Consider the following 19850-nt stretch of genomic DNA (forward strand, 5'->3'; position numbering starts at 1 on the left):
AGCGCGTTCTTATATTTAAGATCACCCTGTAAGTACAGTCTTACATTCAGAGATCTTAAGATTTCATTCACCAATGAAATGACCGTATAACATTTTCAGACTTTACTTAAGACGATCTTAAATATAAGAACGGAATATGAATGAACCAAAGACGGTGAGAATTGAGAGAAAAAAAACATCGATTACATTATCGCTTATTTATTATTGTCTAACGCAAGTTTATTGTTGGAGACGCAGCGAGAGCTAATTCGCAATAAGCAAGCAGCCGACGATCGCGACGGAGTTTGCAGTCTGTCATCACGCGTCGTGGACCGGACAAACGATTGCTAATCTACGCGTACGTGATCGCGATGCGAACACGTCTGCTTGCCCCGTCGACTTATTGTCATTCGGCCTCAGTTCGGTGTCGCAATTTGCGAGAATGTGGTCGCCCGATAGCGTAGCGTGGATTGGATCGACGTCCGTTCGTCTCTTTCACCTCCCGTCCCCCCCCCCGTCGCGGGACAGCCGCAAGCCACAGCACTTTTGATCACACGCACGTTTATTACACGCACACTGTGTCGATCCAACATCACGCATTGACCACTCGACCCGTGAATACGCGCGGGTATACGTGTGTGCGTGTACGCGCGCGTGTGAAAGAGAACCTTGCGAATGTGGGGGAGTTACTTGGAGGGAAAACAGCCGTATACACAATTGGAAATCTTTCATAAATACACTCCTGCGGTCGATGTTCGCTAAGAGATATATATATACGGAAAAGAGTTACGGGAGCGAGGGTATAAGCGGGAGATAATTTGTTTTGTCGTGGGAATTTTTATCCCCCGAGAAACATGTGAGTGTTAAAAAATATGCTGACTTTTCGTATTGTATGCAGGTCACGAACGGTAACAATTGTATCGCAGCAATGACGAGAAAAATAAAAAAAAGATTCAAAGATTCCCTTTTCATCTAAATAAATAACATATATGTATGTGTGATGCATTATAAATAAATTATTTTTATGCAATTATATTTAATTCATTTTTGTACACTCTCGCAGCAAGGTTCGTGAATTATGTATTATATATAATTGCGTAAAAAATAATCTACTTATAATACATCACAATATTATTTCGAGATTTTCAAAGTCTGAAACTTGTGATTTTAAACTGAAAAAAAATCAGCTAATTATTTGCGAATTTGATCGAGAAAAGCTCGGGAATTAATTGACTCATCGGAGTGACATTTCCTTCCGCGGTGACGCGCATGACGATTCGCTCGCAATTTGCATGATTTTCGCACGAAAGCAAAAGCCGTACAACGTCGTTTCCGCATTTTCTTGTCGCGTGACTAATAACAAGCCGCTCTTCGAGTTCGTCCGTAACAATTTGGTCGGTAATTATAGCGAGCGATACGTATTACACGGCTCTTTCGCAGACTGTGCATTGTCAAGAAAATCGATATTTATACAGAGTACATGCGAGGTCATTGAGAAATCATACGGACATATCTTATTGATTTACATACATGCAAATACAATCAACTATACTTATGAAGTTGCACGCGTCATCTTTAATAAAGCCAATAAACGAGATGATGAAGAAACTTTATTTATTTATTTTATGGGAGGTGTGTTTGTACGTAAACATTTCAAAAAATAGTCCTGTAAGTGCAATTTTCTAGATGCGAAAAATTAATGAGATGGATAAATAATTAGCAAATATGTGACATCGCATATATTTTGCACTTGATCAATGTAAATGAATTTATATCTAAACTATTAATAAAATTTAGAAAGAAAGCTTTTCTGCCTATTAATGTTAAAGCTAATCATACTAGTTATAAAGTCTGATTGTGATACACAGAAAAAACATTTCTTACAAAGATCATTCTAATAGTTATATCGAAACTCATATTTTATCCAATACAATGATTAATAATAATTTTGGCAATGGTATCTATATTTGCCAGAAGATATTATTAAAATTTGCTACTACAAATTTTACATGTTAAAATCAATACCCTAGATACAAAAAAATAACGATAAATTTTTAAAAGTTGTGATACCTAAAAATCTATTTACAAAATCAGCAAAACATTTGTTTGAATGTATGGATTGATTAACATTAACTTTTTTTTTATGCAAACAGATGTAAAAACATCATTATGTTAATTCGTCTATAAGTTAAAATTATCATTTACATATCAGCGTTTTATTTTGGAGGAAGAACAATTTAAAACTTTACTTCTCACAAACAAAATTTAATTTGTCTTACAAAAGCCTCCAATTTGACTATATTAACTCCTCGACAAAGAATTTTTTTTTTTTCGTTATTGTGCCTTCGATAAATGACACGATGAAATAATCGCGTGTATTAAAAAAATAGTCTTGCAATTGCAGCAACAATTTTCAAAGTGCGAAAAAGTAGCTGAGGTAAATAAATAATTAGCAAATACTGTGACATTGCATTTAATGTTTTGCACTTAATCAATTTAAATGACAAAATTTTGTTCAAACTATTAATGAGAAATTTAGAAAAATAAAAAAATTATATAAAAATTATTTTCTGTAGCATTTGTTCTATGTTAAAGTTAATCATACTTGTAATAAGTTTTTTACAAAAAAACTCATTTCTCCCAAAAATCACTCTACAGCTGTAGTATCGAAATATTTATCATATTTATCCAATGCAGTAATTAATATTTCGCATTAGTACATAAATTTTTGTGTATAAAAAAGGTATTACTAGAATTTGCTGCTATAAATTCTAGTCAATGAGAAATGATAGGCTAAAAAATGGAAAATGACTATTATTAGACGTCTATAGACGTCTAATAGGCATCTATAATAGACGTATTTTCGATCTATATTTTTCACGGTTTATTACAATGTTCTAACTGATACAAAAATAGCGGTAAATTTTTGTTACGATAAAAATTTACTTATATCAGCAAAGCATTTTTTTTTCGAGTGAACCGGAAGTGATTCGTTTACAAGCATTTGTTAACACGAACTTTCTCGTCACGTGTTCGCCTAGGCCGAGACATATCCGAGAAGAAAATAATCCATCGTAAAAAGATTGCAACTATCCCTATGAAACTCGGTAAACCGGTGAAACACGCGAACCGTCCTCGGATAATCGTCGCTCTGACGGAAAAGTTGGCTGTCGAGCTACGTGAAAGATAAAGAGGGGCTAATAGGTCCGTCTTATCTCGAAAGTACGCGGAATATTCAGCCCGTTAACCACCTCTCGTCCGGCTTGGAATACGTTTTACGCGATATCGCGAATTATCGTCCAACTGTTTCGCGATAGTTCGAAGCGATAACTCACTTTTTACAGGAAGCACACAGATTGTATCAAAGTAGGAAAAGTAGGAAAAGATAAAAAGAACTACCGATCTGTTGCTACAAATAATCGATTGATTTTTTGACAAATTTTATAACAATTCGTCATCTCGCGTGACGAATACGTATTTCGATTAAAAATTATCGAAAAGAGAAGATTAAGTTTTCTTTACGATATTCTCGTAGATTGAAATTTTCAAAAATTAGAATTATTATTATTAGGAACTTAGATTACGTTTCATTTTATTGGAATTTTTATTAGAAATTATTACGTTTCATTTTTGACAGAATTTATATTTTATTTCGAAGTCTTACTTTATCGATGGTGAGGGAAAGTTTAAACGTTTCTCGGTTATAACGTTTTTCTAAAAATAAATACTTTGTATATAAGACCAGACTAAATATATTCGGAGAGAGAGAGAGAAGGTTAAATGATATAGTACCGGTCAAAAGTATTGCTCACTTATAAAAATAAGAAGTCGTTACTTGAACTAAAACATGTAAATATTACCACATTATATTATATTATTGTCATTTTATGCCTCAACAATTTTATGTATATTAGCAAAACGAGTTAGGGGAAAAAAGAAATAAAAATGTATTCATTTACTTTTACACTTTTTTGGAAGTGTTGCAACACTTTTAATCGGTACTGTATATGAAAAGATTGGCGTCAATAATATTCTCGGCATATTTAACATCTTCTTTCGAGACGTCTCGAAACAAATATGTTATAATAGACTGATTAATATGATCATTAAATGATTAAAAAATTAAAATCAAGAAGAAATATTGAATCTTACCTGCTTTCTCGAAACTTTCTGCCATCGCTTCGAAATCGTCGGATGGCGCATTCTATTGGCGTCAGAACGCGATACGTCGAGCCTGCGCACTCTGTCGGTAACGAGACGCAAACAGTCTGGGGTCGTTGCAGGTTCCTTTCGGTGCAACGCCGCAAGCGCGAAAAGAATCGTTCGAAAGGACGAGATTCCTCTTTTCGGAGGGAAGAAACGAAATGCGCACGAACGCGACGCCGGGGATCGAGTGCGCTCGTCGTCGCGGCGCATGCGTCGGCAGCGTCGCGGCGCATGCGTCGGGAACGGTCAAGAACGCGCAGTTGGTATCGACAGGCGATTGGCAGCGCGAGCTCAGTCGTTTACGAGCCGTCAAGCGGACTGTTGCTACCGCCACCTGACGAGTGAACGGAAACACGGATCGAGCGCGACTGTTTCGTCCTCTCGCTTGTTTAGACCGACTTTTTGTGCACGCGGACGATCGTTCTCTCAATTTTCCGATCTCTCGCGTACGAAACGAGCCTCTTCACGAGCGAAGGGTGACGCGATCCCGCTAACGCGGTTTTTTTTCGTTTTTCAACGTATCGCCTTACAGTAAGTGGAGGAGGGGGAGACGGAGGAAGCGCCGCTTCAGTTCTCCGGGGTGTCGACGACATCAACGACGTCAACTTGGACGACGAGAATACGTGGTACGATCTACGTGCGACGAAGGGGAGACAGCCCAATCGACGTGACGTGGGTCGGAGTATGTGAAAATGGATTTTAAGAGCGTGGTGTACAGCGCTGCGAGGGACGGCAAGCTTAAACGTCTCAAGGTGAGTATTCTGCACTTTGTTGGCACGTAATGGTTCTGGATCTACTTCGTTGCGATACTGATATTTCGGCGCGTCTATTAGACCAGAGTTGACCGAAATTCGGTGAACGGAGAAAATTACGTTACTTCCGATTTTTGCTTATCCGATGGAATAAACTGGCAAAAGCTATAAAAATAATTTATACGTAACGTTAAAAAATATATTTATAATGTTAAACGAAATATATTTTTGCTTTGATTAGTAGTTATACCAATTCTATAATTTAAAAAGTCAATATAATAATAAAGCCTTTTTTTAATTCAAATTAATATGTGAAATTATTAAGATGGAAACTTTGGGGATCTAAATATTATTTTTTCAATAAACTATACACACATTTAACAAAAACAATTCGCGTCACATCGATTCTTAATTTATTATAAATTTTATTTTGGATAAAATTTAAATTAGAAAATATTCTCTCAATTAATGAATATCGATAAAAAGATTTTTTTATTCATTTTAGCATTTTTAAAATAGAAAAGACCAGTTCTTGCCAGTTTTTTCCCGGTTTTTATCACTGACATGGATTTTATCCAAAAAAATGTGGAGTTTTGCCAAACAAATCTACAAAACCGGTACAATCTAGATAAGCCGATGTCACAAACGCGTAAAGAGATAACTTCGTTATTTTTGATCCGCGAAAAGCTTTCCATTGACATTTGCACAATTGCTTTTATCTTCGATGCGAAAAATGCGACTCGCTCCCGGTTTTCCCGATGCCCGGCCGAGAAGCGGAATTGGAGTTGCCCGAGGAACTTTCACCACTACTGGAAGTTTCGCGCTCGATAAGAATTATAGAAGGAAAAGAACTAGAAGCTTCTCTAATATTGTTGCCAATGTGCTTTTCGACGCTTTGTTCGCGAAGTCGCTTCGGGATGTCGTTTTTTGAACGCGCCGAGCAAATCGATTTTCGATGTTTCCATGAGACCGCTACGTAAATTAAATGACTCATAATTCGATTTTCTACATCGGGAACTACCATGTGAGCTGCAAATTTCCTTTGTACGGAGCGTGATTTTTTTTTTGTTCGACCGAGATGGAATTGAAAGTACATATTTTGCCTGGTTGTTTCGCCAAAGGTCGAATCACACAATTATTGTGCATAAAATATCGTTCATATCACTTGAATATTTTTATTAAACGAATATATACATATTATTTATGCATGTATATATTCATATTTCCATTGACAATTGCGTGAATATTTTCAAGAAGAAGCATTGCGTGGGGTGCTTTGTCTCTCGATTATTAAGTTTTATCTCGCTTATATGATACGTGTTTATGACGAAACTACTTTATTGTATATTTCAAACTCTATTCTGTTTTGCTTTACCGGAACGGTAGACGAGCTCTGACCTTTTAAAGGTTGCAACACATAACAGTGCTCGCATAGAACGCTTTCAGCCCACTTGAAGCTTATTTCACAGATAATCGTGTATTCGTATTGGCGGTATTTTTCTACTTGCAGCATGCAATCGAGAAAAATTTATTGGCACGGATTGAAGATCGAACTTTTGATCGAGTGCAACTGCACTTACGTCTCTGAATTATTTCAGGATTTTTATTAATATTCTTTTGTTAAATATGTTGCACTATTTATCTAAATATAACATAAATTTAAAAATGTAATTCCAAAGTGTCTGAGCCAATATTTTTTATAATAATTTCAGTATAGATAAATTAACGAAAGTGAGAAATTTATATCATCGCTTTTATGCTAAAATTGAGAATGTGCAATTTTTATTTAATTCTAAGTTATTGCAATTTAAAAATTTAATCTACTTGAAAAAATTAAATTCTCGTCTTCTTGCAATTTTATTCAAACACTATGCATAATATTTACATTTTATGTTATATTATCTATATTATCTATTATCTAAAATTGTGTGGATAAGAGAGAATGGTATTAATAGAAAAAACTGAAAATTTGTACTTGTGATTTTACTGCATAAGATATATAAATTATTTATTTGCACCGTATTAATCGTTACGAGAGCAATATTAATGATATGAAGTATATTAAAAACAGTTAAAAAATTGAAAATAATATAAAGTAAACAAAAACGATAAAAAGTGTAGATTTTGTCATGATCTGTGCGTTTAACCGCGCAAACAAAGTAATATAATTAGGGTACTATGTTGAATAAGCAAAGACAGACTAAAATTACTATTGGAATAGTGTGTGACTACACTTCTGCGTGGCGCACGAATTTAGGGTAAATATTTGCAGCTCACAGCAACGTTGTAAACGCGTCGCGCAGCTTATGAAACAGAAATGGCGAATGCGCAGGCTTGTCGAGCGTAATTTCGAAATTTCGCCGCCTGATCGTTAGCTCGTTGCCATGGGAATGAATGGAAATAGCCCGAGAAAGTTTTCGGTACTCGGGCCAAAATTCAATCGATCTACTTAAATTCGGCATTTACTAAGATTGTTTATTAATTAAAAAAGTGATCGCAGATACACCATCTCGGCACATGGATAAATCGGAATTTTAATTTCTTTGACTTGTCGAATATTTATCAATTTTTTTTCAAATTTTTATCCGTTTCACCTTTAATCACAAATTCATATTTTATTAAGCTAAAAAATTTATTCGCAAAATACATACGAAAGTAAAGCGTTTGTTATTTATTTCCAAGCTCATTCATTCTTGATCCTTTATCATATATCGTGGCAATGCGACACTAATGCAAACACAAAAATCAATTTTCTGCCGAGACTTTTCTTTACACAATGTGTACGAGATTCTACTGCTGCATACTTATCGAGTATCTTGTGTAATTTCCAAGCTTGGTAATACCCAAGACCTTGAATATTCGCAAGGTTGTTACTTTCCGGTTTTCTCCGATGATTTTATCCACATATTTAAATACTGCCAACTCTCCTTTGTAAAATAACTTGGCGAGAAGAAGTATCGAAAGTTCTCTCGCTGTCTGAGCATTTTCTTACCGATATTTCGTTCGTTTTCTCGCGCGCGCATTAACAGACCGTGTTAAAAAATTATCTTTAACGGTATTCCGTTTGTGTGCGTGATTTCGAAATGTTTGGCACGGTTAATCCTGTAACAATCTATGACGAACTCGAAATATCGGCGAGCACGCAATATGATAAATTCCAATAGAGAAATATTGCATAGAATTTTTCGGAATTAAATAAATATATTTAACATATATATCCGTATATTTTATTAATATTTATTTCTACTTATTTTTCTTATTTATTTTTAATGACAAAATCTATTATTAATTCAAGAGTCAATTTTTCAGCGAAGATAATATCTACGATATTGATAAAGGTAGATATAAATAGAAGATAGTGATTTTTATGAACTCAGAAAATTATCTATATAAATTATCTAGAAATAATTGCATTTCTGAGAATCATCGGACATAATTCCACAATTAATTACAAGAGATTCGTATCGTACAAATTCATTATTTTCAACTTTCTATTTACAATGACTTTTTATATCAGTTTTTGAAGTTGAAACTCATCAACCAGCCGGTGTAGCAGTTATTATTCGTTACTATTCATGACGTAGATTTTCCCAGTGGAAGCTATAAATATTTCGACATTTGTGAAATTACGTGAAAATTTAATTCCGATTTTATTCGACATCAAGTCGCAATTTCGATTTTGTTTGAACTAAATAATAATCATCTGTTTATCCTTTATCAAGACCACGCTTAATCACCTGCAGACTTGCGAGAATTTATTCACGTGAGATATGATTTATCGTTTGAGATATGGTTTATCGTCTCGATAAGCTCTGATAACGACGTCGTAATAAAAATCCCAAAGAGAGATCCAGTTCCTTCGGCGAAGGTGTGCGACGAAAGCAAGGGACACGCGTGCTTCTCTTTCCTCTTGACTCGCGTTTATCTCTCGAGTAGGAAATAGCCGCAGCAAACAGCAGTTATATTTAGTAGCGGGACGTTCATAGACGTGCTCGTGTGTTGAATCTGCCTGGTCGCGCGACTCTTCGTATATGTGTATACGTTCGCTTCTCGGCTTGGCACGCATCATGCGCACGTGTAAAGCACGAAAAGCTTTAGAAATAACATGGAGCGAGTTGAAAACGCAATGTGGCGATCGCCCTGGCACATTGATTGACCAACATGAAATCGCGGTGTTGCGTGGCTTATCGATGAAATCGATTGCATCTCTCGATGTGGCAGACACGTTCGATACTGCGACACGTTAAACGCTGCGTAAACACGAGCGATTTGTGTGTCGGGTGCCTATCCTCCCTGGAAAAACATGAAAACATGGAATTCTCAGAGATTTTTTATATCTAGAAAAATCGAGCAATTTTCGTGAAATTTTACTGGGATTCAGGAAATCTCTTTGATAATTTTGTTCTTACATTGTCGATAAGTCGAGTAGATTATTTGTTTAAAATATATTATGAATGTATATTTATGTTTTAATAAAATTATTAATTAAAATATTGCAATACATGTTCTTTATTGTAATTTTTTTAGTGAGAAAAAAATGAAAATTTTATGAAAGTGAAAAGAATGAATTTATCTACAAAATTTAATTCAATTTTTTTTAGTACATTTGTAAATCTAATATTTGAATTTAAAGAGGTGAGCTCTGTCTTTTTCTTTATATAAATGCAAGGCATTAAAGAGCTTATAAAATAAAGAAAAACATATTTTAGATAGTTAGAGATATTTTCTTTATCTGAAATTTTAAACAAAATACCTAGCAGATTAGAAAACTTTTCTGCAACATTTGAATAAACACTGTGTTTCAAAGAGATATCTTCCACATGGTTGGCCTAGTATCTAGTCGGCAATTTACAAACGACGTCCATATTATAGTTGTGACGATTATCGAAAAAGATTGCGTCTTTGTTTCCATGATAAAAAAAATTAATTGCAAATTCATAAAATCACAAATGAAAGAAATGCAGAATATTCCACATGAGTCAACAGTCATGTAATCAATTATGCTTACGTAGGATGCATACGCAAAAAGATAATAATTAATCTTTGATTGCAGTTTTACGCGTTTTCTGAACTCACATTACAATCTTGTGACGAAAATAAACCGTTAACAGAGTAGCAATGACCACGATGTATTCTTGTCAATGTTACATTCAGTTAATCGATTGGTATGAAACGGACAAAGAAAAAGAAGCGATCGATAATCGTATAAATTCTTCATTGCAATTGATAATCGTGTCGATTTATTATACAGACATAGTGATTGAAATAAACCTAAATTATAATCAATCACTTATCTTTTTCTTACATCATTTGCTTACTTGGTCGCTCACAATGTATTTTCTAATTACTCAGAGACATCGAGGCATTTTGTTTTGATACTTTTTGTTAATACATTCACATGCGAAAATGTTTTCGATGAGATATGCAAATGACGTCTTATTGACGTCAAAAATGATGATACCGATATTTTAAAATTATGGCAACGTAAAATTATACAGCGAACGTAAATTTTATTAGAACTGTCGATGTAACGATGTTTTCATACTTTTAATTTTCGCACTTTGAAAATTTTTTTCACATTTTAAATACTTGGCGATGTATAGAGACGAGACTCTGCTTTATATTATTTAAATTTATAATTTTCTCTCTTTTTTTGCAATTAAAATGTGTTTTAAAGTCTAGACTTTATACATCAATTATACTTACAGATCTTTTCCAATTTATCATCGCAAATAAATATTTTCCATTAACAGCATTCCAAAAGTATAAAAGTCTCTTATATAAAGGAAAATCATACTTGCATATCTATTTTTTTTTAATTGGAATATATTTTCAAAAATTAACTTTTGGAAAAATTATTGCTTATTGGATTTTTTTTTCGTCTGATCAGAATAATCTTATCTTTATATTATTCGCGTAATGTTGTAAATTTAGTTAATATATCAGCTTTTATTTAAACTTTTTGCCAACTTAAATAAAATTGATAAGGCGTAATAAGAAATAAGAATAATTAATTATCTCATTAACCTCTAGGTTGTTTTCGAATTGTTCGCGTTTTATTGCGTACTTATGACGCAATAAAAATGTATTTATTCGTGGCAATGAATACTTTAGAGATACGCTCCTGCGTATATAATTGGTTTGTAAATATTTATCGCAATCACAAAACAACGGCGGATAAATTAATGAAATTTAACGTTTTTCTTGTGCCGTACGTATTTGTAGCTTTAAGAGAGTGCCAGCTCTGGGGTGACTATTAATATCCGTTAATAAATTGGCGAGACGTTGCCGCGCGCGCGCGCGCGCGTGATACTTAACGAGAATTTGCGAGGTAACTCCCATCATATAAATTGCGGAATCGATCGTCGAACCGCTGCGCGGGGGGGGGGGGGGCACGACGCGGCGATCGCTCGCGTTCGAGAAATCTAATTCGAGAGTCGACTTCGCGGATGATAGGATATATTTACTCATCCGTAAGTTTATTTAACTGGTATCGCGCATTTGATGCTATTGCACTTGAGATCATTGTACGTGACCGTATATACATGCATGCTTTAAAGAGAGAAGAAAGCGAAAAAGAAAAAAGTAAAAGTATCTATCGGGTGATATTTTATTATTGAACTTGATCGATTGTTCGCGAACGAAAGTTTACACAAGTTTTGAGAGGTAAAAAAATTTTTTTTTATAGATAAAAAGCAAATATTTAAAAAATGTTTTTTGTTGAAAAACTTTTTTTTTCATTATTCTTAAAATTATATTATTATTTTTTTGTTAATATAATGTGAAACAAAATTAAAATCCTTATATTTTTAATTTATTTTTGTTTCAAAAATTTTAATGAGATTTTTGCGACAAATTACATCACGATATGATTTTCAGTTCGACGCATAACACAAATTTTTATTATGCATTTAATTAAAAATTACTCAAATTATATTATGTTTAGTATTATTATAATCGTAAAAATCTCATTAATCCATTATTTTTAAGAGAAAATTAGAAACGTAACAATTTTTTGATTTTCTCCTATTCTTATTATATTAAAATAATGATTAAAAAATACATTTTTAAAAATTACAAGTCATGTTTTTATACATATTTATAATAAGGACAATTCATTCAATTTCAATTTTGAAGTTTGGTCTTTTGAGAATTTATCGAATTAAAAATAGTAATTGCATGACTATATAGCCAATTGCGATCCACATTTAAAATCGTAGTTCAAATTATTATCTAAAAAATATCTGAAAAAATCGAAAATAATGAAAAATCAACTTTACAATAATCAAACTACAAAGATGTTGAACATCTGATAAAAAATTTGCAACAACTGAGGCTTTTTCTACAAAAATTTTTATGTTTTATGAAGAAAATTTTTATTTGCACTTTCATTTACATGCTTTAGGCAAATAAACAACATCGAATCTATCACTCGTGAATTTGTAATCGGCGAATGTCTCGTGTGAATCGAAAATTATTTGAGAATTATGAATCTTTTTAAAAATTACAAATGTAGGTGAAACGAAGAATTAGAGATGAAATTATGATTATTCGTGACCCACACAAAATAAACTAAATATCGAGGTAATGAGTACTAATTTCAGATGCACAATAATGTAGACCTACATAGAGTGTCTTTCGACGAATAGAAAGTGCATATTATGTCTTTGCAATTATCATTTCACTCAAACACAATGTTGAGCAGAAATGTTTACTAGTTTTCACGGTAGGCAGGCAATCTATTTAATCGCACAAGGGTTATCGAATATCGAGCCAGATCGAGTCAAACAAAGGTCTTTAATTATAAAATAATTCCCTCATGTATATGTAATTTAATTCATGAATTTGATCTGATAAGAATATATTTTTTTGTTAAAAATATATCATTATTTTCGATTAATTGGTAATTACTTGTCGCACTGACAGTTTAATATATATTATCCAACATTAATATATATTATAAATATCCAACAATATAATTAATATAATTAAAAAATGAATCGTGACATATCTCGCAAACATTCCAAATGAATATTATACTTGGTCCACGATGTAAAAAGCGTAATATTTGTTAAAGACTTTACATAAACGAGACGCTAGAATCGATCCACCTACCAAAGTCTATTTATAAAGTTAGTCAACAGGCGATCACGAGCACGGTGTACATGCAGAATGATTAAAATAGCTTCACATAGGTGTAACCTGAAATGAACCGCTCAATCGGCAAAGAAACGATCCCGTAGACCCCTGACCTTTTAACGGGATTGAGGAGCGTCGATGAAGGAGCGTCATCAGCGTCACGCAGATTAGAATCGACATGAGCTGATCATTCGATACGCCGAAAGAAATCGATTCTGTTACTTCGGTCGTTAGTTACGTTAGTTTATTCTGTTAGGTTCACATTAAGTCAGAAAGATTATGATATTTTATAATTCACAATAACATTTCAATTCTGGTCACCGTATGATTCATATGATTCTCTTGTCGAGAAGAGAAACATGCGCGCTCGCAATTATTCGATTATTCCATTGCTCGAATGTGATCACGTTTAATATTGTATGATTAGTATAATTAACGCAATCAAAACTGATCGACGTTGAAATTGGTCACATCGTAAAGCATATTTTTTTAAATCAATCCGGCGTGACATAGTGTTATTACGCAAGATAATACAGTTGTCGAACTACCAACAGTGCGTTTAACGTACGTATACATATATGTACAATTACGTAATGCACTGATGACAGCTCCAAGGTTGGCACCAATTTACAACTTGACTCCGTTTCCGATGTCAGAGATCTCGACTATGCGTTTCCACGAAATCTTTCAAAATTAAAATTAAAATTTGTAAGATATAGCTGAGAAATTGTTATCAATTTTTTTTTAATTATTTTGTTTTATTTTATATACATTTTTATACATTTTATTTTGTACATAAGACAATAAATATACATATATATTTTTTAGACTGAAAAATTATAAAAAAATGAAACAAAAAAATTAAACTTTAATGACGAAAATAAATACCGATAACGCACTACTGATTTCACGCAAGGTGAATCATCGAAAGGAGATATCTCGTTTTGCTCTCGTTTCGTGATTAGTAGAACGTTTCTCGTTTCTCGAATCAATTCGAAAACATACTTGATCAGGGTGCCTGGAAAATCTGATATTGTCTGGAAAATCTGATATTCTCCAGAATTTTTGTACGTGAAAAAATCAGGAAATTTTTAAGGAATTTTATTAAAACTCAGAGAATTTAAAGAATAATCCTCTCTTTGATAATTTGGCTCTTATATTGTAAACAAGCAACAAGCCAAGTGAATTATGTGTATATGTTTAAAATATATTATAAATATATATCTATTCAATTCAGTTTATATTCAGTATATATTCAATTTAATTTTAACAAAATATTAAATGCAGCATATATTCTTTATTGTAGTTTTTAGTGATAAGAAGTTTTTAGTGAAAAAAAATTAAAATGATATGTAAATGAAAGATGCTTATCTTATGAAATTTATTCAGTTTTTTTCAGTACATTTAGAAATCTTGCACTTGAAACTTAAGAGGCTCTATGTTTTTTCTTTATAAAAAAACATGTTAAGATAGAATCTTTTAGATACATGCATAATCAATTCGAAACTTTGATTGTTGCACGGGAACAATGGCAATTATTATAATCATCCCTGAATCATGCAGATGCAGATCCGATTTCGCAGAAAATTTAGATTCTGCGTTTATATGATTTCGAGAGTTTCTGACGATGAGACCAGAAAAGTTGAAGCTATATTGAAGCTTCTAAGGCGTGGAAAAATCGATAAGGATTTTCGTTATCTTTCTATCCTTGAGGACTCTTTTCTCGCAACAATTCTCAATTAACGCGTAATCTAGATCGCCAATATTGACTATGGCTATATTGGCAACAATATTTCACCTTGGCATTGCAGCTGATAAGCCATCGCTCACGTTTTGCGCTGACGACCATGCTTTTCCGCATTATGCGTTTTTTCATTCGACTTGCATCTTTCACGTGCGCTACCTCTCGTCATTTGCTCTATTAGCATGTAATCACATACTTTCACGTTTCGTTTCGCGTGACGTGACTTTATCATAATCATTTCATTAGCAATTGACATTTAGCTCCCATAATTTCACCTTACAAACATAAATCGAGAAAAAATAGACGAGCAAAATAGCGATAATAATAAAAATATATTTTTCGATCATGTCGATTATCCGCTCATTGACTTAAAATTAGATTGATATACATTCATCGCATTATCTACAATATTACATTTGTATTCGTCAAATTTATGATTTTTTCGAATTTTTCACATTTGGACTTATAAATGGCTTCCAAATAATTCAATTAATCCTTTTGAATCAGAGTTTTGTCCGAAAATTCACTACTTCCTCGGACTTAGCTTTGAATCATCAAAGTTTATGATGCCTTTGTTCCTGAATAAAATCCATGCAGCAGACGCGACGCAGCTCTGTATTCGGATCGGGTTCAAAAACATTCAGCGTGCGTCAAGAGTTCAGGATTTCTGAACTGAATATTTATTATTTAACTTCGGAGAGGCGCAATTCCCGAAATTCGACCATCTCGTACTTTATTATTTCTCTCTCTACAAGTCGAGAAAGTTATTGTCTTTCGATATATACTTTTGTCTTGGAAAAACAGCGGTCGGACTTTTGGCAGCCTTTTTAAAGAAATGTATAAATACGCTTGTATTGGGATAAGGAAAAACCGGAAGAGCCGTACACAAAGTATAAAAATAATGAATAATTCAGTACTGTATTTTAAGAGAAATTTGTTTAATAAAATTGATATATATTCCAACTGGATGAAATATTAATCAGAATCAAATAGCTTAGAAGTAAAAATCATAATATTAATTACGATTATTAAAAAATTTAATATTGATACTTTATTGCTTAATTGATTAACATTAAAATAATATATGAGATTAAATTATAATATATTTTCATAATGTTATATTTATTACTAAAATATAAATATGTTAAAATTGTCATCTCTGGTGTATGTGTGTGTATCATTCTTGGCATTTTTTAAATATATTTTTAAAAAATAAATAAGTGAAAATATAAAATGACATTTCGCCAAATTCAAATATTGCTTCACGATCTTGCGCGTTAACATTCTAGAAGCAAATTGTACTGAGTTCTCTATACTGCGTTCTAATATTACTCGTATACTGGTAAAATATGTGATGAGTCAGAGACTGAGATATAATTTTGCATGAAACAGATGCGTAAAAAAATATGAGACAAATGATGAGATAAATATCACATTTTCCACATTAAAAGATTCAAATTAAAGATTAATATTCTATAAATTATGCAAATTTAGCACAGTGCTCAGTAATCATTACATAACACATATTTATTAACATACTCATTTTTCCTGTGTTTTCATTCTGACAATATTTTGTTTCGTTTCTCTTACGAATTATATAGACAAGACCATAATAATATATAAAAAGCTATTGTTTGATGTATGAAATTTTTAGAGAATTGTAATTGAATTAAAAGAAGACTAGGGAAACCAAAAACACAGGTAATGATGCGTGATAGAGAGTAATAATAATATGTAATGTTATGATAGACACTTTATAAAGTTATTACATTTATACATACAATAAAAAGCGGAAATATATATGTTTAAAGTGTGCTGTAGACGACGTTTCGATCCTACTCTGGATCTTTTTCAAAATCAAATAATATTATGTTTTTCTTATTTGACTTTGAATAGGACCCAGAGCAGGATCGAAAAGTCGTCGACAGCACACTTTAAACATATATATATATTTGCGCTTCTTATTGTATGTATAAATGGAATAACTTTTATCAAAAACCTTTTCCAAAAATATTGGTTAAGATTATAATTATATAATCATAATTATAATTATAATTATATAATTATATAATCATACTACATATTATTATACTTATCTTTCATTATACCGATTTATTTATACAAAATCAGCACCCTTATTCTGTAACATCCAACGCTTGCGTTATATATACTGTGTAGGATTTTTATATCATATAATAATTATGCAACATACATAACGCAAGAGTTAGAAGTTACAGAATAGGGGTATTATACATCATTATCATTTTTACAAACATATATAAGATATTATGTAAGCATATATAAGATATTAAATCTGATTAATAATCAGCAAATTTTTTAATTTTTTAAATTTTTGACTTCAAGTTTTTTCATAATGTTAACATTCATAACGTTAAATAATATAAAGTTTTATAATCTAATAAAAAATTAATTGTCAATAATTATTAATAAATTGCGGCAGGTTAAACTAGAATGTGAAGATTTTAAACAATGTATCAAATATATAGAATTCTTATGAGTAAAAAACAAAAGAAAGAAACTATTCCAAGATAATATGATGACAGCGCAATTGCTACAATTCGATTAACCGATAGCTAAAGTATAATTAACAATAATGCATCAATAGTATAGTTTGCAATGCTTCCTGCCGTTTGCGAAATCGTGCGATTGTATTCGTTATATATCGCATATAGACTTGCAATAGTTGTAGCTAGACCGGAAGTTCACGAAAAGCAGGTCAGTCGCAAGAATGAATTCAACATATAACGTGAGTATGAGAAGAGTTGCAAACACGATTGCGTTTGCAATATTTAATTAATTAATTTCTTCACACGCAAACTTTGAACAAACATTTCTTAAAATGCATTCGCACAATTTTTTTATTTTTAATTACGCGTCGGAAATTATAAATCTGTTTATTAAATTAATCGTATTCTTTTCAATAAGATCGTAGAAGAATTTTATACATATTTATGCCTAAAATATTTATACTTAAATTTCAAAAGAATTATTTTAAAAAGAAAGAAGTTATGAGAGAATCTTTGTCTCATCTTATTGATGTAAAAAATTTGCATGCTATGCCGTTTAATGCAATAATACGTGATGTTTCGTGATCTTTCGTTGTGACATAAAATCGAATGTTGATCGTCATCAAGCGCATTACTCATTTTGTATTCTTGTCTTTAGTATTCTTATTGATGTTTAACATGTTTTATAAGTACTTCATATTCATAAGTGCAGAGAACGTACTTTAATTGCTTTTTTAGATGTAAACAAGTTATGAAAAAAACTGACTACACCCTTTTTAACATTTTTCTCTTCACACGACGCGAAACATTCACTGGATTGTTGTTGAATCGCGAAACGCGGAAAATCTCGTCATGAGATAATTATCAATAATTCATAGAATCAGATACATATGTAGAATATCAACGTCATGTCAATCATTCGGAAGTATGTTTTATTCATAAATAATACGGAGAACGTGCATTGATTACTTTTTGAGATGTAAACATGTTATGAAGAAAACTGATTACACATCTCTTAACATTTTCTTCCTCGCATGACACGAAAAATTCCATCCATTAGATTTTTGTTTAATCATAAAATACGGAAAATCTCGGCACAAGTAATCATCGATGATTCATAGAACCGGATTCATACGTAGAACATCAACTTTTCATGTCAATCACTCAGAAATGTATTTGAGTACATTTTGTATTTCTTCATTTGCAATTGTGATATATCGCATGAGAAGGAACACATGAGAATCATATATTGCTTACAACAATTTAAATTATTTAACCTTCGCAATAAACCGCCAAGACAAATTTTTCTGAAATTTAGTAATTTATTAAAATCAATTAAATTATACAATATGTAAATGTAATATATTGTATAATATGTTAATTATAAAATATTACTTTAAAATTCGCTTTTTTTAAAGATTATTAAGCGACCTTAAATATCTTACCGAGACATATCATTGGAAAAAATGTATTCGCACATATAAAAACACCTATTTTATAAAGTCATTAATTTTTGATATCGCGAATTCGTGGCATATAAACATATTCCGAATACGAAATACGGTGTCTCCAATTAGAACAGTGATTGAGCAGATAATTAGCAACTACGTGGCACGCTGACGAGGCCCAATCAATAAGTTTAATGAATCGAATGAACTTTGCACCATCACTCATTCGCATTGCTATATGATACGGCATAAAATCATGATTCAAGATTATAATAATATTTGAAAATATGGAAATAACAATGACAAAGATAAATTTTATGTTGAATTTTATGTTGTACAATAATGCAAATGTTTTTAAAATCCCAATGATCATTTATGTTTGAATTTAAATGTAATTTTAAGTAGATTATGTGGCTTCATAATCATTCTTATATTACTTATTTGAATTAAAATATACGTAAATCCTGTTTGTAAATATAAACGTGCCAAACTTTCTTTGCTTTCTGCTTTTAAAAATGACAATTAAAAAGTAAAAGGGTGTATAAAAAAAGACATTCTTAATAAAGATTGTTATTGGCTTTTTATGCGATTCTGAACATGACCGAAAATTGCTTGTCACATTTTAGATTTTCTCTTTTTTTTTCGTAGTTTCAGAAAATTTATAAAGAATTATGATTATTATGATTTTATTTATAAAGTAAACAATTAAAAAATATGTGTGCATTAGAATATATTAATCTAGTTAATAAAATACGTTGATTTATGTGCCAATCATGTTGGCACACAAGTATCAAATCAATTCTTAACAGATGTCAGCTGCGCGATATTCTTGTAATCGATAATGACACTACTTATTATAACTGTAATCATAATACTTTCATCGAAAGTCCACGTAACGATACTGGTTAGAAAGTAAACGCGCTGTGTAACTTGACATAACTCGGCCTTATGTGTGCCTGACGCCATCAATTTCGCGTCTTATTTCACTTCTTCCGCCAGTCGATCTCTTCTTTACACTTCATTTGCATATGCTCGATGCATCGTTTTGCATCGT

At 31.9% G+C, this 19850-nt stretch overlaps 1 protein-coding gene across 1 annotated transcript in view; it reads left to right on the forward strand.

The window, feature by feature from the left end:
- The first annotated feature begins 4467 nt into the window (after positions 1-4467).
- Positions 4468-19850, forward strand: part of LOC105258100 (protein fem-1 homolog CG6966) — a 31348-nt gene continuing 15965 nt past the window's right edge. The window contains exon 1 of the mRNA XM_011269171.3: positions 4468-4937. Within this exon, the coding sequence (XP_011267473.1) occupies positions 4878-4937 (60 nt within the window). The 5' untranslated portion in view covers positions 4468-4877. The remainder of the gene's footprint in view (positions 4938-19850) is intronic.

This window comes from Camponotus floridanus, unplaced genomic scaffold (assembly GCF_003227725.1).
Source record: "Camponotus floridanus strain SB8 unplaced genomic scaffold, Cflo_v7.5 scaffold177, whole genome shotgun sequence".
Classification (NCBI taxonomy): domain Eukaryota; kingdom Metazoa; phylum Arthropoda; class Insecta; order Hymenoptera; family Formicidae; genus Camponotus; species Camponotus floridanus.